The following is a 19885-nucleotide window of genomic DNA, read 5'->3' as shown; positions in this document are numbered from 1 at the left end:
GTCAGCTAGTCCAGTTTACTGAAGAACACCTCAGGCTGTCAGGTTAAAACACTCGGTCGTGTTTTCGTAGCGTAAACGCTGGCCCTCCTCTCAGAGCCTACGCTCTATCTGCTATTCCCGAACAGATATACGCAAGTTTCTCCGTGACTGCAGCTGCCAGTCAAAGCTGTTATGATGATGTTTCACCCCAATTTAACATCACCGCGGTAGGAATTAGAATCAAACTTATGGGAACGGAGATGCCTTGGACATGATGACCCTTGGACATCAATCAGCATGAGGAGAACTATTGATAACAAAAGAAAGAATCTTTGGAAAAAAAATTATCTAAGGAGAATTTATTTATTTTAGTCTGACCCCAGTTCCATCCGCTAACATGGAGGAGGCAGGGTTTATGACCTATACTGCAGCCAGACACCAGGGGTCGATAGAAATGTTTTGGCTTCATTTTTGGGGCGCTGTCGCATCATCCATGTTTTCTACAGTCAATGATTACGCACAAGTCATGGACAGTGCTGTCGGCCTCTTTTTTTTTTTTTTTTTTGCCAAAATTGCAAAACACTTAGCAAAACCTCTAACTTTCCTCTGCTTCACTTCAGTAGCATTAGGTAATGGTCATATGTTGATTCAATGTGTTCTTCAGTTTTTGATTCACTGCAGAATATTTTTAAGGCAGTTATATGCTATAAAAAGCCAAAAAATGATAGACTCCAAGCTACAGCCCAGGGGGGAATTAATTTAAAAGTGTATACATATTGAAGAAAGTGGCTTGACCAGTTTCCCTGGCTAAGATACAGTAAATCTGACAACATGCCTGAACATACACACAGGCATGTAATATACTCACATATCTATATTATTGCTAATATATATTGTAATATATCTATATCACTAAAGTACTTCTGGATGGATGCAAACTGCATTTCGTTGCCCTGTACCTGTGCATGTGAAATGATAATAAAGTTGAATTCTATTCTATTCTATTCTATGATGCACTGCATTTACTGTTGTGAGTGTGGAAAGATCATGGCAGGCAATACTGCATTTGTGACTGCCGCTAATATGTTTCGAACTGAAACACACAATTAAAACACACATTATATGCCGCGATAAATGCACTGCCCAAAGGTCCCCTGTGCTGTGGCAAAAAGTTAGTCTAGAGCCCTGCCTTCACGATAGCCAACTAAGGGAACAACACTCTCCAGGAGTTAGGCGTATTGTGGGCGGGTGGGTGCATGGGGGCCCATCCCTGGCGCAGGGTGCCGCTGGTGCGTCGAGCCGCCTGGGGGGCTCTTCAACTGGTGGGGGAGATTGTCACACCTTGCAGGAGCTTTCCTCTCCTCAGGAACTCTCTGCAGGAGGGGGAGATAAAGGAGAGGTGGAGGAAGATCTCAGCCTGGGAGTCTATTGTCTCATGTAGTCTGGAAGATGAATGGATGGTGGGGTGGGTGCAGTTTTCTCTGTGGTGGGGTTGGGTGGACTGTCCCAGGGCTCTGTGGGGCCGGGGGGCGCTGCTGCGCTGGGCCCCGGTCTGGATGGGCCTGGGCCCCCTTTCCCTGGCGGGTCGCGGAGTATGGGAGTGCCTACTGGGGTCAGCGGGGGAGCTGGCCCCAGGGAGGGGTCACCTGCCCCTCCCTTCCTTCCCTCCCCATCTCCAGCTGCCTCCCTCTTCCCGCTCCACCACAACCACCCACACACATGCAGGGCCTTGGAGTAGAGATATGTCACCAGGGTGCAGAGGAGGCTACACCCCCCCCCCCCCCCCCCCCTGTCCCCTTCTGGCTGCCTCCGCCTCAATTTTATCCCACAACTTAGACATTCACATTACTCACACTCTCATTGCACATACATATAGGATCTTGGGGGTGGGCACGCTACACGGAGTCCAAATTACCATCAGGGTGTACACCTCACCCCTGGCGTCGTTGCCCACCTCTCAATTTTGAATACACGTAGACATTGAGGGCTAGCAGGAGGGACTATGCGCTTACCTGCTGCTCTCTGGCAGGTAGCTCCATGCCCTCCTGGGTTTTAATTGCACCTTAGAACACACATGCATCAACACTACAATGAGCGGGTGGAGGGAGGTTTGGAGTCTTCTCTCACCCCCGTTCTCTGCGGCCTGCTGGAGCAGGGGGGCTAGGAGGAGTTGGCCGTCCGACTGCGGTCTGGAGTGTCGGGCCTCCCTGCTGCTGCAGAGTCGGGGCGGTCTGCCTCTCCCCACCACAGGGAAAAGGGTAACACCACCTGGGTCTGGGTGCAGTTCCCCCCTCCAGGGGCAAGGGTACCTAGACCCGGTTCGTAGAGTACGCTTGGGGAGTGTGATCGTGTGTACAGCGTCTCTTTATGTCTGTCTCCACGTTGGTTGAGTGTGGAGTAAGTGCATATGAGAGCATGAGGGTGGGAATGGATGTTTGTATCTGTGTGTGCCTGTATGTCTGTGTCTATATGTCAGGTTGGGTATCAGATGCCACCTCTCTGGGGACATCTCAGGCCCTCCAAGGTTTGGAGGCCTATCTCCACCCACCACCACTTCCCCTGCCAGTGGCGGACTCCCTCAGGTGTCGGTGCGTTGGTGGTTCTTTGTGTCTGGGGATGGGCGTCCAGGTACACACCGGCTCACTCCTTGGCGGGCGCTTATCGGGGCCTGGAGCCTGGGGCTCGCTCGGGCCACTTCGGAGGTGGGGTGCCCCCGGCCTCTCGGCCTGGGGCTCGGTCACTCAGGCACAGCTGGCTGCCGGCGGAGCTCACGGGCGCGTCACTGCAACTCCCCCTGGCTTCTGCTCCGCGGCTGCTGAGTGAGCCCTCATCTGGGACTCTCCTCAGCTCTTACTGGGACAGTGGCGCGGCTGCCCCTCTGTTGGTCTTCCTTGGTCTCTTGTGTTCTGGGGGCCTTTGGATGTCTGGAGTTTTGATCTCCTCCATACCTGCTTCATACCCTGGAGGACGGGGCTGTGGCTCCCCACACTCCCTAGCAGATCGTTACATGGAGAAACCTTTGGAATGCAAGCATGCTGATCCACACAGGTATGCACACAGGTGTACACACGGGTATTCACAGACGCGGACTACAGCTTTCTTGGCTGCTGCCTCAAAGCACATTGTGCGCTGTCTATCTTGCGTGCTGCACAATATTGTTTATTATTTAGTATCTATTGATATCTACTGCTAGCTAGTTTATTGTGATGGTGCTGTTTTTTTTTATTATGTTGCTCTTTGTTGTTTGCTTTCTCTTCTGTTGTTTTTTTCTCCATACAGGTGACCCAGGTGTTTTTTGTTTTTTTTGTTTGTTTGTTTGTTTTTCTTTCTTCCCCCCTTCTCACCGTCTCTTCTCCCCTTTGGTTTTCTTTCTCTCCCTCTCTTTCTTTCATTCTTTCTCCCTGTCCTATCCCCCAGTCATGTCTGTCCCGTTTGTAGCAACTGAAAATAAAATAAATTCATAATTATAATAAAGGTCAATCAAATGGACCAATATGGCAAGGCCATGATGATCCACTTGGTAAAATAAATCCGCTTGGCATCTTTCTTGGCCTTAAGACAACAATTCTGATGGCTAAAGATCCAAACGGGACACAAAAAAAAAAAAAAAAAAAAAAAAAAAAAAGGAGTTAGGCGTATGGATATATAAGTCTTCCATAAAGGGAAGATTGCATGAAATTAAATCCAGAGGGTTAACTGCAATGTGCAAGCCACTAATATGCCTCAAGAATAGAAAAACATGGAAAAACATACTTTTAACAGATAAAACCAAGATCAACCTCTATCAGAATGACAGCGAGAAAAAAGAAGGGAGAAGGCATGGAACATGATCCAAAGCATACTACATCATCTGTAAAACACAGCAAAGGCAGTGTGATGGCTCGGGCATCCATAGCTGCCAGTGGCAGTGGAACACTAGTGTTTATTGATGATGTGGCACAGGACACAAGCTTCATAATGTGACACACATTTTAAATGGGAGACAGGTCTGGACTGCAGTCAGGCCACTCTAGTACCTGCACTCTTTTGCTACAAAGCCACACTGTTGTAACACATGCAGAACGTGGCTTCACATTGTCCTGCTGAAATAAGAAGGCAGGTCCGTGAAAAATATATTGCTTGGATGGCAGCATATGTTGCTCCAAACCTGTATGTACCTTACAGCAGCGGTCCCCAACCCCCGGGCCTCAGACCGGTACCGGTCCGTGAGTCGTTTGGTACCGGGCCGCGAGAGTGAGGCTCAGGTGTGAAATGTATAGTTTTCAGGGTTTTTATCGGTTTTGAGCGTTATTTTGTTATCGTTTTTATGGTTTACTCGGTTTTCCTTGATCTTTTCACGTGTGTTATGAATAAATTTTCTTTTTTTCGGTACCGGTACTAGTTTTATTTTGTTGTATTTATCCGCGACACCTTAAAGGCCGGTCCATGAAAATATTGTCGGGCATATACCGGTCCGTGGCGCAAAAAAGGTTGGGGACCGCTGCCTTACAGCATTAATGGTGCCTTCACAGATGTGCAAGTTACCCATGCCATGGGCACTAACACACCCCCATTACCATCTCAGATGCTGGCTTTTAAACTTGCGTTGATAACAATCCGGGTGACCCATTTACTCTTTGGTTCAGAGGCCACGACATCTATCAGTTCCAAAAACAATTGGAAATGTGGACTTGTCAGACCACAGCACACATTTACATTGCATCAGTCCATCTCGGATGGGTTCAGGCCCAGAGAAGCTGGCAGTGTTTCTGGATGTTGTTGATATATGGCTTTTGCTTTGCATGGTAGAGTTTTAACTTGCACTTGCACTGTAGATGTAGCGATGAACTAGGTTAACTGACAATGGTTTTCTAAAGTATTCCTTAGCCCATGTGGTAATATCCTTTACAGAGTGATGTCGGTTTTTAATGCACCTAAGGGATCAAAGGTCACGGGCATCCAGTGTTGGTATTCGGCTTTGCATCTTGCGTGCAGAGATTTCTTCACATTCTCTGGATCTTTTGATTATATTATGGACAGTTGATCATGAAATCCCTAGATTCTTTGCAATTGTTCGTTGAGAAACATTGTTCTTAAACTGCTGAATTTGTCCAATCAGTTGTTCACAAAATGGTGAACCTCACCCCATACTTGCTTGTGAACACCTGAGACTATTGGGGATGCTCCTTTTATACCATGACAATGTTCAATGTTCACCTGTGGAATGTTCAAAACAGGTGTTTTTTGAACATTCCTCAACTTTCCCAGTCTTTTGCTGCCCCTGTCCCAGCTTTTTTGGAACAGGTTGCAGGCATCAAATTCAAAATAACACAAAACAATAATAAAGTTTGAGTTTGAAGACAGATATCTTGTCTTTCTAGTGTATTCAGTTGAATATACGTTGGAAAGGACCACTGTATTCTGTTTTTATTTACATTTTTTTTTTTTTTTTTTTTGCCTGTCCCGTTTGGTTCTTTTGCCATCAGAATTATTGTCTAAAGGCGAGGAAAGATGCCCAACAGATTTACTTTACCAAATTGACCATCCCAGCCTTGCCGTAATGGTCTATTTGATTCACCTTTTATTGTTTATTTTATTTATTTATTTTATTTTCACTTGCTAGATACGGGACAGACTTGAATGAGGAAAAGAAAAGGGAGAAAGGAAGAGGGGGGGGGGGAAACAGCGGAGAAGAGGGACAGGGATAAAGGGCAAAAAAACAAAAACCAACTAAATAAGCAGACACAAAAAAATGCATATATCAATCACCTGGATCACCTGTTGAGAAAGAAAAAAGAAAACAAGCAGAAGGAAACGAGAGCAATACAATAAACAACATCACGATGATATATGGGAATATAACAGTAAATACTAAATATTAAACATTATTGTGCAGCATGTAAGATCGACAGCGCACAGTGTGCTTTGAGGTAGGAGCCAAAAAGGGTGTCGTTTGTGTGTGTGAGCACCCGTGTGTACACCTGTGAGCATGGACGCGTTTGTTTTTAAAAGGTTCCTTCATGTAATGATCTGCTAGAGGGTGTGGGGAGCCACAGACCCGTCCTCCAGGTCATGAAGCAGGTATGGAGGAGATCAAAACTCCAGACATCCAGAGGCCCCCAGAACACAAGAGACCAAGGAAGACCAACAGAGGGGCAGCCGCGCCACTGTCCCAGAAGGAGCTGAGGAGAGTCCCAGATGAGGGGTCACCCAGCAGCCGCGGAGCAGAAGCCAGGGGGGGTTGCAGTGACGCGCCCGTGAGCTCCGCCGGCAGCCAGCTGCGCCAGAGTGACCGAGCCCCAGGCCGAGAGGCCAAGGGCACCCCACCCCCAAAGTGGCCCGAGCGAGCCCCAGGCTCCAGGCCCCGATAAGCAGCCACCAAGGAGTGAGCCGGTGTGTACCTGGACGCCCACCCCCGGACACAAAGAACCACCAACGCACCGATGTCTGAGGGCGTCTGCCACTGGCAGGGGAAGTGGTGGTGGGGGGAGATAGGCCTCCATCCCTTAGAGGGCCTGAGATGTCCCCAGAGAGGTGGCGTCTGATACCCAACCTGACATATAGACACAGACATACAGGCACACACAGATACAAACATCCATTCCCACCCTCATGCTCTCATATGCAATTACTCAACACTCACCCAACATGGAGACAGACATAGAGAGACACTGTACACACAATCACACTCCCCAAGCGTACTCTAAGAACCGGGTCTAGGTACCTTTGCCCCTGGAGGGGGAAACTGCACCCAGACCCAGGTGGTGTTACCCTTTTTCCCTGCGGTGGGGAGAAGCAGACCGCCCCGACTCCGCAGCAGCAGGGAGGCCCCACACTCCAGACCCCAATCAACAGCGAACTCCTCCTCCCGGCCCCCCCCCTCCAGCAGGTCGCAGAGAACGGGGGTGTGAGAAGACTCCAAAACCTCCCTCCGCCCGCTCATATGTAGTGTTGATGCATTTATTTACATTTTACACAATGTCCCAACTTCATTGGGAATTGGGGTTGCACTTGACTTCCAGGTATAAACTCTCAAATGCAGACCTTAAAGCAGATAACTCATAAGCTGGAGAGGAAATTGTGTATTACAAATTTAGAAGACCATCAATTAGCCTGGAGAAATAGTTTGCTGCTTTATTTAAAAAAAAAAAAAGCCCTGTGTATCTTGCTGCTTTCTATCTGACCGTGTCTTTTGGGGTACTGGTTTCACAGAACAAATGTTGAGGGAAGACGAAAACAGGAAGGAGATTTGTGAATAAAACCATCAAATGAGCGCTTAAATAGATGGATAATACACTATCATCATCAAAAGGAAAATAAAGAAACGTAAAATATAATATGTCAACAAATTTGTCTCTCTGGCCATGTCATGTCTGCTCCATCAGCTGCACCGATTTTACTGGTTCCACAAGAAAAAGGGACAATACTACACATCCACAAAGGGAACCAGTAGGCTGGGGCTGCAACTACAGCTTTTTTTATTATTAAATCTAACTGTGATACTAACATGTTTCCAGTGTCATCTTGGAGTTGTGCTGAGTTTGAATCAGTGAATAGTTGTTTGCTGCCATCTTTTTCTTGTGTGTCTGCTGTCTCTGATCTCTCTGTTTAATCTTCTCTGATGTCTCCAGACTCTGTCAGGCTGCTGAATGGTTCCAGTCTGTGTTCAGGCAGACTGGAGGTGAAGTCTAACCAGAGCTGGTCCTCAGTGTGTGAAGCTGACTTTGACCAGCAGGATGCAGAGGTGGTCTGTAGGGAGCTTGGCTGTGGGCCTCTTTCAGTCCTCCAGGGGGCGCTCTATGGAGAAGTGGAGGCTCCAGTGTGGAGCAAAGAGTTCCAGTGTGGAGGCCATGAGTCTGCTCTCCTGGACTGTAGAAGCTCAGGCTCAGCTAGAAACAGCTGCTCACCTGGCAAAGCTGTTGGACTCACCTGCTCAGGTAGAAGAGGAGCTGCAGCTTTGATCTGGCTCAAACTCACTTTATTCTTTTACTGATGACTCTCTGCTTTCTGTTCAGAGTCTGATGATGTCAGGCTGGTAGGAGGACCCAGTCGCTGTGCAGGTACACTGGAGTTAAAACATCTTAGAGAATGGAGACCAATGGGGTACTCTGATGATTCCTGGACCTTGAAAGAAGCAGCTGTTGTGTGTGAACAACTGGACTGTGGCTCAGCTGTTTCTATGGAAGCGGCACAGTCCTCATACAAATTTGTGTGGTTGATCAGGTCTTCCTGTATTGTGTCCAAAACTCCTCTGTCCAATAGGGATTGTGCAATATCAGATCAGCTTGACTACATCCTGAAACTCACCTGCTCAGGTAATTATGTTGAAGATATTATCCATGACTGTGTGCTCTCTTTGTTGTAGACTTTCACTTTCTGTTCCTTTAAAAACGCACATTGGTGTTCTGGTATATCTTATCTGACTATCCAGAGTTGAGAGTTTTTAGGACATCTTGAAGTAATAAATCATCTGCATAGCAGTGAAAATGTACGCTACGCCTTCTGATGATACTGCCTAAGGAAAGCATGTATAATGTAAACAGAATTGGTCCTAGCACTGAACTCCACTGGAACTCCATAATTAAACTTAGTGTATGAAGAGAACTCTCCATCTAATTCAATTCAATTCAATTCAATTTTATTTATATAGCGCCAAATCACAACAAAAGTCCCCTCAAAGCGCTTCATAGGTACAGAGAAAAACCCAACAATCATATGACCCCCTATGAGCAAGCACTTTGGCGACAGTGGGAAGGAAAAACTCCCTTTTAACAGAAAGAAACCTCCGGCAGAACCAGGCTCAGGGAGGGGTGGGGCCATCTGCTGCGACCGGTTGGGGTGAGAGAAGAAAGACAGGATAAAGACATGCTGTGGAAGAGAGACAGAGGTTAATAACAGATATGATTCAATGCAGAGAGGTCTGTTAATACATAGTGAGCGAGAAAGGTGACTGGAAAGGAAAAACTCAATGCATCATGGGAATCCCCGGCAGCCTACGTCTATTGCAGCATAACTAAGGGAGGATTCAGGGTCACCTGGTCCAGCCCTAACTATATGCTTTAGCAAAAAGGAAAGTTTTAAGCCTAATCTTAAAAGCAGAGATAGTGTCTGTCTTCCAAATCCAAACTGGAAGCTGGTTCCATAAAAGAGGGGCCTGAAAACTGAAGGCTCTCCCTCCCATTCTACTTTTAAATACTCTAGGAACAACAAGTAAGCCTGCAATGTGAGAGCAAAGTGCTCTAATAGGGTGGTATGGTACTACAAGGTAATTAAGATAAGATGGGGCCTGATTATTTAAGACCTTGTATGTGAGGAGCAGGATTTTGAATTCAATTCTGGATTTAACAGGAAGCCAATGAAGGGAAGCCAATACAGGAGAAATCTGCTCTCTCTTTCTAGTCTCTGTCAGGACTCTTGCTGCAGCATTTTGGATTAGCTGAAGGCTTTTCAGCGAGTTTTTAGGACATCCTGATAATAAAGAATTACAGTAGTCCAGCCTGGAAGTAATAAATGCGTGAACTAGTTTTTCAGCGTCACTCTGAGACAGGATATTTCTAACTTTAGAGATGTTGCGGAAATGGAAGAAAGCAGTCTTACATATTTGTTTAATATGTGCGTTGAAGGACATATCCTGGTCAAAAATGACTCCTAGGTTCCTCACAGCGTTACTGGAGGCCAAGGTAATGCCATCCAGAGTAAGAATCTGGTTAGATACCATATTTCTATGGCCGAGTACAATAACCTCAGTTTTATCTGAATTAAGAAGCAGAAAGTTAGCGGTCATCCAGGTCTTTATGTCTTTAAGACATTCCTGCAGTTTAACTAATTGGTGTGTGTTATCTGGCTTCATGAATAGATAGAGTTGTGTGTCATCTGCATAGCAGTGAAAAATTATGCTATGTCTTCTAATGATGCTGCCTAAGGGAAGCATGTATAATGTAAACAGAATTGGTCCTAGCACCGAACCCTGTGGAACACCATAACTGACCTTAGTGTGTGAAGAGGACTCTGCATTTACATGTACAACTTGGAGTCTATTAGATAGATATGATACAAACCACTGCAGTACAGTACCTGTAATACCTACAGCATGTTCTAATCACTCTAATAGGATATTATGATCGACAGTATCGAACACTGCACTGAGGTCTAGCAGGACAAGCACATAGATGAGTCCACTGTCTGAGGCCATAAGAAGATCATTTTTAACCTTCACTAAAGCCGTTTCTGTGCTGTGATGAGCTCTGAAACCTGACTGAAACTCTTCAAATAAGCCATTTCTCTGCAGATGATCTGTTAGCTGTTTGACAACTACTCTTTCAAGGATTTTTGATATGAAAGGAAGGTTGGAGATTGGCCTATAATTAGCTAAGACTGCTGGGTCTAGAGATGGATTTTTGAGTAGAGGTTTAACTACAGCCAACTTGAAGGCCTGTGGTACATAGCCAATTATTAGAGATGAGTTGATCATATTTAAGATTGAAGCATTAATTAATGGCAGGACTTCTTTGAGCCGTTTTGTAGGAATGGGGTCTAAAAGACACGTTGATGGTTTGGAGGAAGTAATTATTGAAGTTAACTTAGAAAGATCAATTGGAGAAAAAGAGTCTAACTTAACATCAATGGTACTAAGAGTAGCTGTAGATAATATTACATCTGTGGGATGATTATTGGTAATTTTTTTCTCTAATGATAAAAATTTTATTTGTGAAGAAGTTCATGAAGTCATTACTAGTTAACGTTAAAGGGATGGTTGGCTCAACAGAGCTCTGACTTTTTGTCAGCCTGGCTACAGTGCTGAAGACAAACCTGGGGTTGTTCTTATTTTCTTCAATCAGTGACAAATAGTAAGATGTTCTGGCTTTGCGGAGGGCTTTCTTATAAAGCAGCAAACTATTTCTCCAGGCTAAATGATGATCCTCTAAATTTGTGACACGCCATTTCCTCTCCAGCTTACGAGTCATCTGCTTTAGGCTACGTGTTTGAGAATTATACCACGGAGTCAGGTACTTCTGATTTGAGACCTTAGTAGGGATGGGTACCGATATCCGGTGCCATTATGGCACCGGTTCTGACATAAACGGTAGTAACCAGACCGAAAAGCAGCGCACATTTCGGTGCTTTATTTCGGTGCTTTTTTTTCCTGAGATGTCATACACTTTGAATTCTAGCCAATCATTTTACCTTTGCGAGCGTAGTAGGCGGGTCCAGGTACGTACGTTCTTTTAGAGCAGAGCTACAGATTAAAAACGCCCAAGGCGAAGCGGTCAAAGTCTGGCTGTACTTCACAGCAAAAGATGCAAACTCAGCAGCCTGCAACAAGTGCTTTAAGGTGATACTGTGCAAAGGAGGTAACTCCTCGAATCTGATGAAACACCTGGCGACGCATAGCGTTTTTTAAAAGCCGAGAAATGCGCCGTATTTGATAGCTTGCTCCAAGACCTCACACCGAGCACATCTACTGCGGGTGTGGCGCCTGTTATCAGACCCGGAGTTAGCAACATCCCCCAAGAAACCAAAGAGGAGAGTCCTGGCCCCTAGCCCTGCCAGTGTAGCAGAAATGATGACGGATGATGATGATGATGGCAGCAGCAGCCGTTCTTCTCTGCGTGAGTAGCTTAATGTTGTTCGTGTGTAATTTACGTTGAGTAGGCTAACCACGTTATTACATTAATGCACGTAAGGTGAACTAGCAAACACCGTTGTCGTTAACATGCGGCTGTCTTCTTGTTTGAGGGCAGATACTCCTTCACCCTGGCCAAAAAGGCAAAATGACCAAAGAAAAGTGGAAAACATTAACATGAGAGGTTTTGGCAAGTTTTTGTTCTCTGATTCTTTTAAGCACTGTTCAAGCAGAGTATTATAAGGCAGACCGGCAACGCGGTTTCAAAGTTTGATTCCGGTTCGAGCTTTAAGACGGCAGCAAAAGTACCGTTGGTACTGGTATCGGATAAAACCTAAACGATACCCATCCCTAGACCTTAGTTTTCACAGGAGCTACAGTATCCAGAGTCGTACGTAGTGAGGAGGTAAAATTATTAACAAGATAATCGACCTTTGTTGGGGTAGCGTTCAGATAGCTGCTGTGCTCTGTGTTGGTACAAGTCATTGAAGATGATAACAGTGGGTGGATTATATTCTTAAACTTAGTTACAGCGCTTTCAGAAAGACATCTACTGTGATGAAGTCTACTCTCCACTGCTGTGTAATCAATTACTGTAAATGTAAATGTTATCAGGAAATGATCAGACAGGAGAGGGTTTTCAGGAAACACTGTTAAATGTTCAGCTTCTATGCCATATGTTAACACAAGATCTAGAGTGTGATTAAAGTGGTGGGTGGGTTCTTTTACACTTTGAGAGAAGCCAATTGAGTCTAATAACAGATTAAATGCCATGGTGAGGCTGTCATTTTTAGCGTCTACATGGATGTTAAAATCACCCACAATAATTATTTTATCTGAGCTGAGCACTAAATCAGATAAAAAGTCTGAGAAATCAGACAGAAACTCTGTGTAAGGCCAAGGTGGACGATATATGATAACAAGTAAGACTGGTTTCTGAGTTTTACAGCTGGGGTGGACAAGGCTAAGCATCAGGCTTTTGTTAATTAATAGGCTGGTGTGAAAAATTGCTGCCACACCGCCCCCTCGGCCTGTGCTTTGAGATTTCTGATAGTTAGAATGACTCGGGGGTGTTGATTCATTTAAACTACCATAATCATCCGGCTGCAACCAGGTTTCTGTAAGGCAGAGTAAATCAATTTGATGATCAATTATTAAGTCATGTACTATCTACATTAACAAACTGGAGTCTATTAGATAGACATGATACAAATCACTGGAGTGCAGTGCCTGTAATACCAACAGCATGCTCTAATCACTCTAATAGAATATTATGGTTGAGTGGCGACGGCATTGCACCTCCGGCGGCATGCCCCGGATCCGGCGGCAGTGTCACAGGTCCGGTGGCCTACCACGGTTCCAGGGGTAGCGGGGTAGCAGCACGGGCAGCCTGCCCCTGGTCCGGTGGCAGCCTTGCAGCTCTGGCGGCCGCCCACGATGGCAAAACTTCCTTGCTGACACCAGGAACTTGCGCGCCCTGCGCAGGTCCCGCTGGCATGCTCACCTCGTGCTCGAGCAGAGCGGGTCCCTCCGGCACGCTGACCTACTGCTTGAGCAGAGTGGGTTCCCAGGCATGCTGATCTCCTGCTCGGGCACCGCAGCTGCAGGTGGTAGAGCCGATGGTGATGGTGGTGTGGTGGCTGCAGGTGCTAGATTGGGTGGATTTGCAGCACCAACAGGTAGGTGAAGTGATGTAGGTGAAGTAGGCTCATGAAGCAGCGGCTGGGGCTGTGCAGAGCAGTCAGTCCATTCCAGCCCTGGTGGCGTTCCACAATCCTCTGCTGGCAGACTAAACTCCCCCGAGTGTTCAGCAGAGGATAGAGACGGCAGAGTTGCCGGCTGAGCTACAGCGAACTGAGCTACAGGCCGGGGCAGCAGCATTAGCTGTCTCACAGTTCAGTGACAAAACCGATGGCGTGGGTAATGCCAAATTGTCCTTTTTACTCACCACAGCTGGCTGTTGGAAAGACTGGGAATCCGGCTGCGTTGAGGAGCCTGTTCTGAGAAACCATCCTACTCTAAACTTTAAACCATAACCTTAAGAAGTATTACGGATGGGTGAGAGAAAAAGAAGTCAATTTGGCGTTGGTTTTGTGCGAATGCGCCACGTCTGCGCAGAAACATTGGCTAGGATGTTTTTTCAGGTAGGATGGATTCCCAGAACGCCGGCAGTGCAAGCGTTGCTCCCCCGACTAGCCTGATGAGCTGTAGGGCTGTATCCCAATTCAGGGTCTGCAGCCTTTAAGTACGCAGCCTTAACAGTCCACAAGGGCCGCGTACTCAAACACCGCTAAGGCCAGAAATGGGACGGTCTAGCCTCCGTCGTGCTGCCCAGGTTGCCTAGCAACCATGATACTAACAGCTGGAAATGTTTCATACAGCTTTGTTTGACAGAAATGAAGGAGAAAATCTTTTGTTCATTTGTTTGTTTGTTTTTACATGAGCTCTGATAGATTTTTTTGAGTACCTGAGGCTGAGACCACAGGACTGTAAAAACATAATTGTTGGGCTTCATTTCTGTACTGAACAGTCATTTAAGATTAGCTAGTTAATAACAATTAGCTAATGTTGTTCATGAGACTACAGTCATCTCACTTTGGTGATGTAAATATAATATGGCCAATTTTAAAGTTATTATATACATATACAGTGGGGCAAAAAAGTATTTAGTCAGCCACCGATTGTGCAAGTTCCCCCACTTAAAATGATGACAGAGGTCAGTAATTTGCACCAGAGGTACACTTCAACTGTGAGAGACAGAATGTGAAAAAAAAAAAAAAAATCCATGAATCCACATGGTAGGATTTGTAAAGAATTTATTCGTAAATCAGGGTGGAAAATAAGTATTTGGTCAATAACAAAAATACAACTCAATACTTTGTAACATAACCTTTGTTCGCAATAACAGAGGTCAAACGTTTACTATAGGTCTTTACCAGGTTTGCACACACAGTAGCTGGTATTTTGGCCCATTCCTCCATGCAGATCTTCTCGAGAGCAGTGGTGTTTTGGGGCTGTCGCCGAGCAACACGGACTTTCAACTCCCGCCACAGATTTTCTATGGGGTTGAGGTCTGGAGACTGGCTAGGCCACTCCAGGACTTTCAAATGCTTCTTACGGAGCCACTCCTTTGTTGCCCGGGCGGTGTGTTTTGGATCATTGTCATGTTGGAAGACCCAGCCTCGTTTCATCTTCAAAGTTCTCATTGATGGAAGGAGGTTTTGGCTCAAAATCTCACGATACATGGCCCCATTCATTCTGTCCTTAACACGGATCAGTCGTCCTGTCCCCTTGGCAGAAAAACAGCCCCATAGCATGATGTTTCCACCCCCATGCTTCACAGTAGGTATGGTGTTCTTGGGATGCAACTCAGTATTCTTCTTCCTCCAAACACGACGAGTTGTGTTTATACCAAAAAGTTCTACTTTGGTTTCATCTGACCACATGACATTCTCCCAATCCTCTGCTGTATCATCCATGTGCTCTCTGGCAAACTTCAGACGGGCCTGGACATGCACTGGCTTCAGCAGCGGAACACGTCTGGCACTGCGGGATTTGATTCCCTGCCGTTGTAGTGTGTTACTGATGGTGACCTTTGTTACTTTGGTCCCAGCTCTCTGCAGGTCATTCACCAGGTCCCCCCGTGTGGTTCTGGGATCTTTGCTCACCGTTCTCATGACCATTTTGACCCCACGGGATGAGATCTTGCGTGGAGCCCCAGATCGAGGGAGATTATCAGTGGTCTTGTATGTCTTCCATTTTCTGATGATTGCTCCCACAGTTGATTTTTTCACACCAAGCTGCTTGCCTATTGTAGATTCACTCTTCCCAGTCTGGTGCAGGTCTACAATACTTTTCCTGGTGTCCTTCGAAAGCTCTTTGGTCTTGGCCATGGCGGAGTTTGGAGTCTGACTGTTTGAGGCTGTGGACAGGTGTCTTTTATACAGATGATGAGTTCAAACAGGTGCCATTCATACAGGTAACGAGTGGGGGACAGAAAAGCTTCTTACAGAAGACGTTACAGGTCTGTGAGAGCCAGAGATTTTCCTTGTTTGAGGTGACCAAATACTTATTTTCCACCCTAATTTACGTATAAATTCTTTACAAATCCTACCATGTGAATTCATGGATTTTTTTTTCACATTCTGTCTCTCACAGTTGTAGTGTACCTCTGGTGCAAATTACTGACCTCTGTCATCATTTTAAGTGGGGGAACTTGCACAATCGGTGGCTGACTAAATACTTTTTTGCCCCACTGTAAGTGACATAATATTCGGTAATTAATTTTAAAAGTTTACTCTTCGGCCGCTCCGCTTCAGCTGTCTGCCGTTTTTTCCGGAAAATTATCCACACCCACTGCCGCGCTATGAAGTCCAGGATATGTTGGGCCATGAAGTGGCCTAAATATATCAACAAATACTTTTGAAAAATATATTAAAAGCTTTCAGGCGACATTGGATGGCTGGTGTTTATCCTTTGATACACAAGATGCAAGGCGTGCCATCATTAACTATTAAAAAGGTTTGGTGATGAAATATCTGGTTTGAAATACAGAATGGGAGGAAAGGAAAGCATTCGTCTCTATAAGCTTGGTCTAGTAATCAAGAATTAATTTTTCAGAGTTGGGGAAAGGCTTAATTAATTAGCTGTGCATGATGATATGAAACATCCAGTGATTCCTCATGTCTCTACTTTCATTCTACGTCACATTCATAAGTAATTAGGATACTGTGGGAGCACAAAGAGTGGATGATAAATGATTACAAACCCTTTTGTGTGAGGTAGAAGGTAGAAAACTATGTAGCATTGTTGCAGGAATGACAGTGGTGGTCAAAGAACAAGAAAAGTTTTGATGTTCGAGATATTGTCATCGTGGCAGACTCCACTACTCCTTGTGGATCCTGGTTGGTAGTGTGGGTGGGAGTGGCACTTTTTTTGGCACTTAAAAAAATAGAATTGAATAAAAATGGAAGATAGAAGGAGTTGGAACAGTACGAGTCCCATCACCCCCTGGCTCTATTCTAGCTGTGCACTGCCTAGTGGGAACTACTCAGAAGATGAGAGATTCAGACCATCTCTTTTTGGGTACTGGGTTCATAGAACAATATTCAAGGTAAGACAAAGATAGGAAGGAGAATTGGGAATAAAACCATCAAATGAGCATTTGCACAGACAATACACCATCACCACCAAAAGGAAAATAAAGAAACATAAAATATAATATGTCAACAAATTTGTCTCTCTGGCCATGTTATGTCCCTGCATCAGCTGCACCAATTTTACTGGTTCCACAAGAAAAAGGGACAATACTACACATCCACAAAGGGAACCAGTAGGCTGGGCCTGCAACTACAGCTGTTTTATTATGAAATCTAACTGTTATGCTAACATGTCTCCAGTGTGTGCTGTTATAAAGATGTATTCTGTTGTTAATGGGGGTGACCGTGGTTCAGGGGGTTGGGAAGCTTCTCTTGTAACCGGAAGGTTGTCGGTTTGATCCCCAGCTCTGTCTGTACTGGTTGTTGTGTCCTTGGGCAAGACACTTCACCCTACTGCCTACTGGTTTTGGCCGATGGCGCGATATGGCAGCCTCGCTTCTGTCAGTCTGCTCCAGAGCACCTGTGGCTACAACTGTAGCTTGCCTCCACCAGTGTGTGAATGTGAGAGTGAATGAATAGTGGAATTGTAAAGCGCTTTGAGTGTCTAGAAAAGTGCTATATAAATGCAATCCATTATTATTATTATTATTATTATTATCATTAATGATGAAGTCATGTTGAGTCGTGTTGAGGTTGAGTCAGTGAATAGTTGTTTGCTGCCATCTTTTTCTTGTGTGTCTGCTGTCTCTGATCTCTCTGTTTGATCTTCTCTGATGTCTCCAGACTCTGTCAGGCTGCTGAATGGTTCCAGTCTGTGTTCAGGCAGACTGGAGGTGAAGTCTAACCAGAGCTGGTCCTCAGTGTGTGAAGCTGACTTTGACCAGCAGGATGCAGAGGTGGTCTGTAGGCAGCTCGGCTGTGGGCCTCCTTCGGTCCTCCAGGGGGCGCTCTATGGAGAAGTGGAGGCTCCAGTGTGGAGCAAAGAGTTCCAGTGTGGAGGCCATGAGTCTGCTCTCCTGGACTGTAGAAGCTCAGGCTCAGCTAGAAACAGCTGCTCACCTGGCAAAGCTGTTGGACTCACCTGCTCAGGTAGAAGAGGAGCTGCAGCTTTGATGTGGTTCAAACTCACTTTATTCTTTTACTGATGACTCTCTGCCAAGGTTTTAATAGTTTTGCAATTTTCATTAGTTTTTATTTTTATTTAGTTTTGACTTCAGATTTTCAATTCTATATCAGTTTTAATTAGTTTTTACCATTTGTTTGGTAGTTTAGTTTAGTTTTTATTTTTTGAAAATCCTTCGTTTCAGTTTAGGTTTTATTAGTTATAGTTATAGTTTTAGTCTTGTTTGCAATATGAGCTACATACCAGGGGCAAGACTGTTAAAAAAAATGGAAATAATTAAGTGTAACAAAATCCCAGTTTCATCATATCCATCCATCTTCCTCCACTTATCCTTGGATAGGTTGCTATTCCAGCTAACATACCCTGGTGCACCCTGGACAGGTCACCAGTCTGTCGCAGGGCTAACACATAGAGACAGACAACCCACATTCCCACCTTGGGAACCTATGGGTTCTTTTTTAAAAAATATTAATTTAGGGCAGATGAACAAACATTGATACCAGGCAACTATAAAAGATATATGGCTTTAATATTTAGTAGACACATTTACAACAGCATCTGAAAAGCAGGTAGTGTAGATAAACAGAGCTTAGCCAACTCTAAAGTAATTGGATGAAATTTAATTTAAACATTAGGAAGCCCAACATTCAATGCTGGTATTACAGCTGTGATAAAACACTGCAACTGACTAGCAATACAATAACACAACACAAAAGCCAAGCCATCATGAGTAACTTTTAAGTGTTTAGTTATACATTAGTAAAACATAAAAAAAAGCACTGAACTGAACTGCAAGTGTGCATGTGGGTGAAAAAGGAGAGGTACATGAGGGTACATCAGTCAAGTAACAATTTTTTGTTGATCTTAAGGAAAACTCGCTGCTCCAGAGATGTGGTTGTTCTGTTTCTCAGCCCAGATGACAGGAGTCCACACACAGAAAAGATACGTTCCACAAATGCTTGTGAAGCAGGGGCACTAACAAGATCTAAAGCTACTGGGGCAAGTTTTGGATAGACAGCCTGTCTTGCTTTCCAGAAATGCAGCGGTGTCTCATTAAACACACCCTGTTTGACCTCAGTGATGTACTTCTCCATCTCAGTAAACAGACCATCTTGATTTACACATGACAAGTTGAGCTCTATACGAGATGCAAGGAAGCTGTATTTCTGAAGGACACTAGGAGGGACCCCTGTTACAGTTTCAGTGGGCTCTGCAGTGTTAACATCATCCTGAGAAGTAGTGCGTGGGTTATACTGAGCTGCCAGGTTCTGCACAAAGGACTTTGCTGCTTTCATCAGCGATGCTGTATCTGGTGACTGAAGAATCAGTGAAACATTTGGATCCAGGGGGCAGGCTCCTGCTGGTGTAGCATCAAACTGTGTGGAATCAGGATTAAGAATACCAGCAAACCGTTCCCTTAAAGACTTCAGAAGCACTTGAGCTAAAGGATTCCTAAAAGGACTCGTCAGCAGATGTGCCTCAAGGTTGAGCAGACATGGCACTACTTGTGAGAGTGACTGGCTGTCACTCTGAAGCTGGTCTGTATGAATGGCAAAGGGTTCAAACAGCTTGACAAGGTTCTCCAGCTTGGCCCAATCACTTGTGAGAAGTGTATCCATCTCCAGCTGCTCAAGCAGTTGGTTTAGTTCAGCTCTGGTTTCTAGCAGTTGTCTCAACATGTCAAAAGTACTGTTCCAACGAGTGGTACAATCCCGGATCAGAGTTTTGCCACACCTTTTGATCATTTCTTCATTTGCCACTGATGATTTTCTTACAGCATGTACCAGTTTTCTTGCCTTTAGTTATGACTGAATCAGCAGTCGGGTGTTTCATGGCATCTTTGATTGTGAGCTGGAGAGTGTGTGCTAGGCACGGCATTCTGTGGAACTTGCTGCTCTCCCCATATTCTTGCAGCTCAAGGTCTTAAAAAAACAAAACAGACAATTATAAAACATGTAAACATTATAAACATAGAAGCAATAGTCTAAAAATGTTGTTATATTTCCACTTGAGGTATGTATTTGATTTAATAAAAACTATTTCGTAAACTATGGACATTAGCTCTGTGCTGCAGGTCTCTTA

The 19885-nt window shown here is 45.0% G+C and overlaps 1 protein-coding gene across 1 annotated transcript in view; it reads left to right on the top strand.

The window, feature by feature from the left end:
* The window catches only part of LOC120730432 (deleted in malignant brain tumors 1 protein-like), a 390545-nt gene that overhangs the window by 360369 nt on the left and 10291 nt on the right, over nucleotides 1–19885 (top strand). Inside the window, exons 26-28 of the mRNA XM_040026837.1 lie at nucleotides 7590–7895; nucleotides 7974–8273; nucleotides 17464–17769. Of these exons, the coding sequence (XP_039882771.1) occupies nucleotides 7590–7895; nucleotides 7974–8273; nucleotides 17464–17769 (912 nt within the window). The remainder of the gene's footprint in view (nucleotides 1–7589; nucleotides 7896–7973; nucleotides 8274–17463; nucleotides 17770–19885) is intronic.

The sequence above is a fragment of the Simochromis diagramma genome, unplaced genomic scaffold, assembly GCF_900408965.1.
Source record: "Simochromis diagramma unplaced genomic scaffold, fSimDia1.1 OVJJ01000293.1, whole genome shotgun sequence".
Taxonomy (NCBI): Eukaryota; Metazoa; Chordata; class Actinopteri; order Cichliformes; family Cichlidae; genus Simochromis; species Simochromis diagramma.
This window is presented reverse-complemented; position numbering and strand designations above follow the sequence as displayed.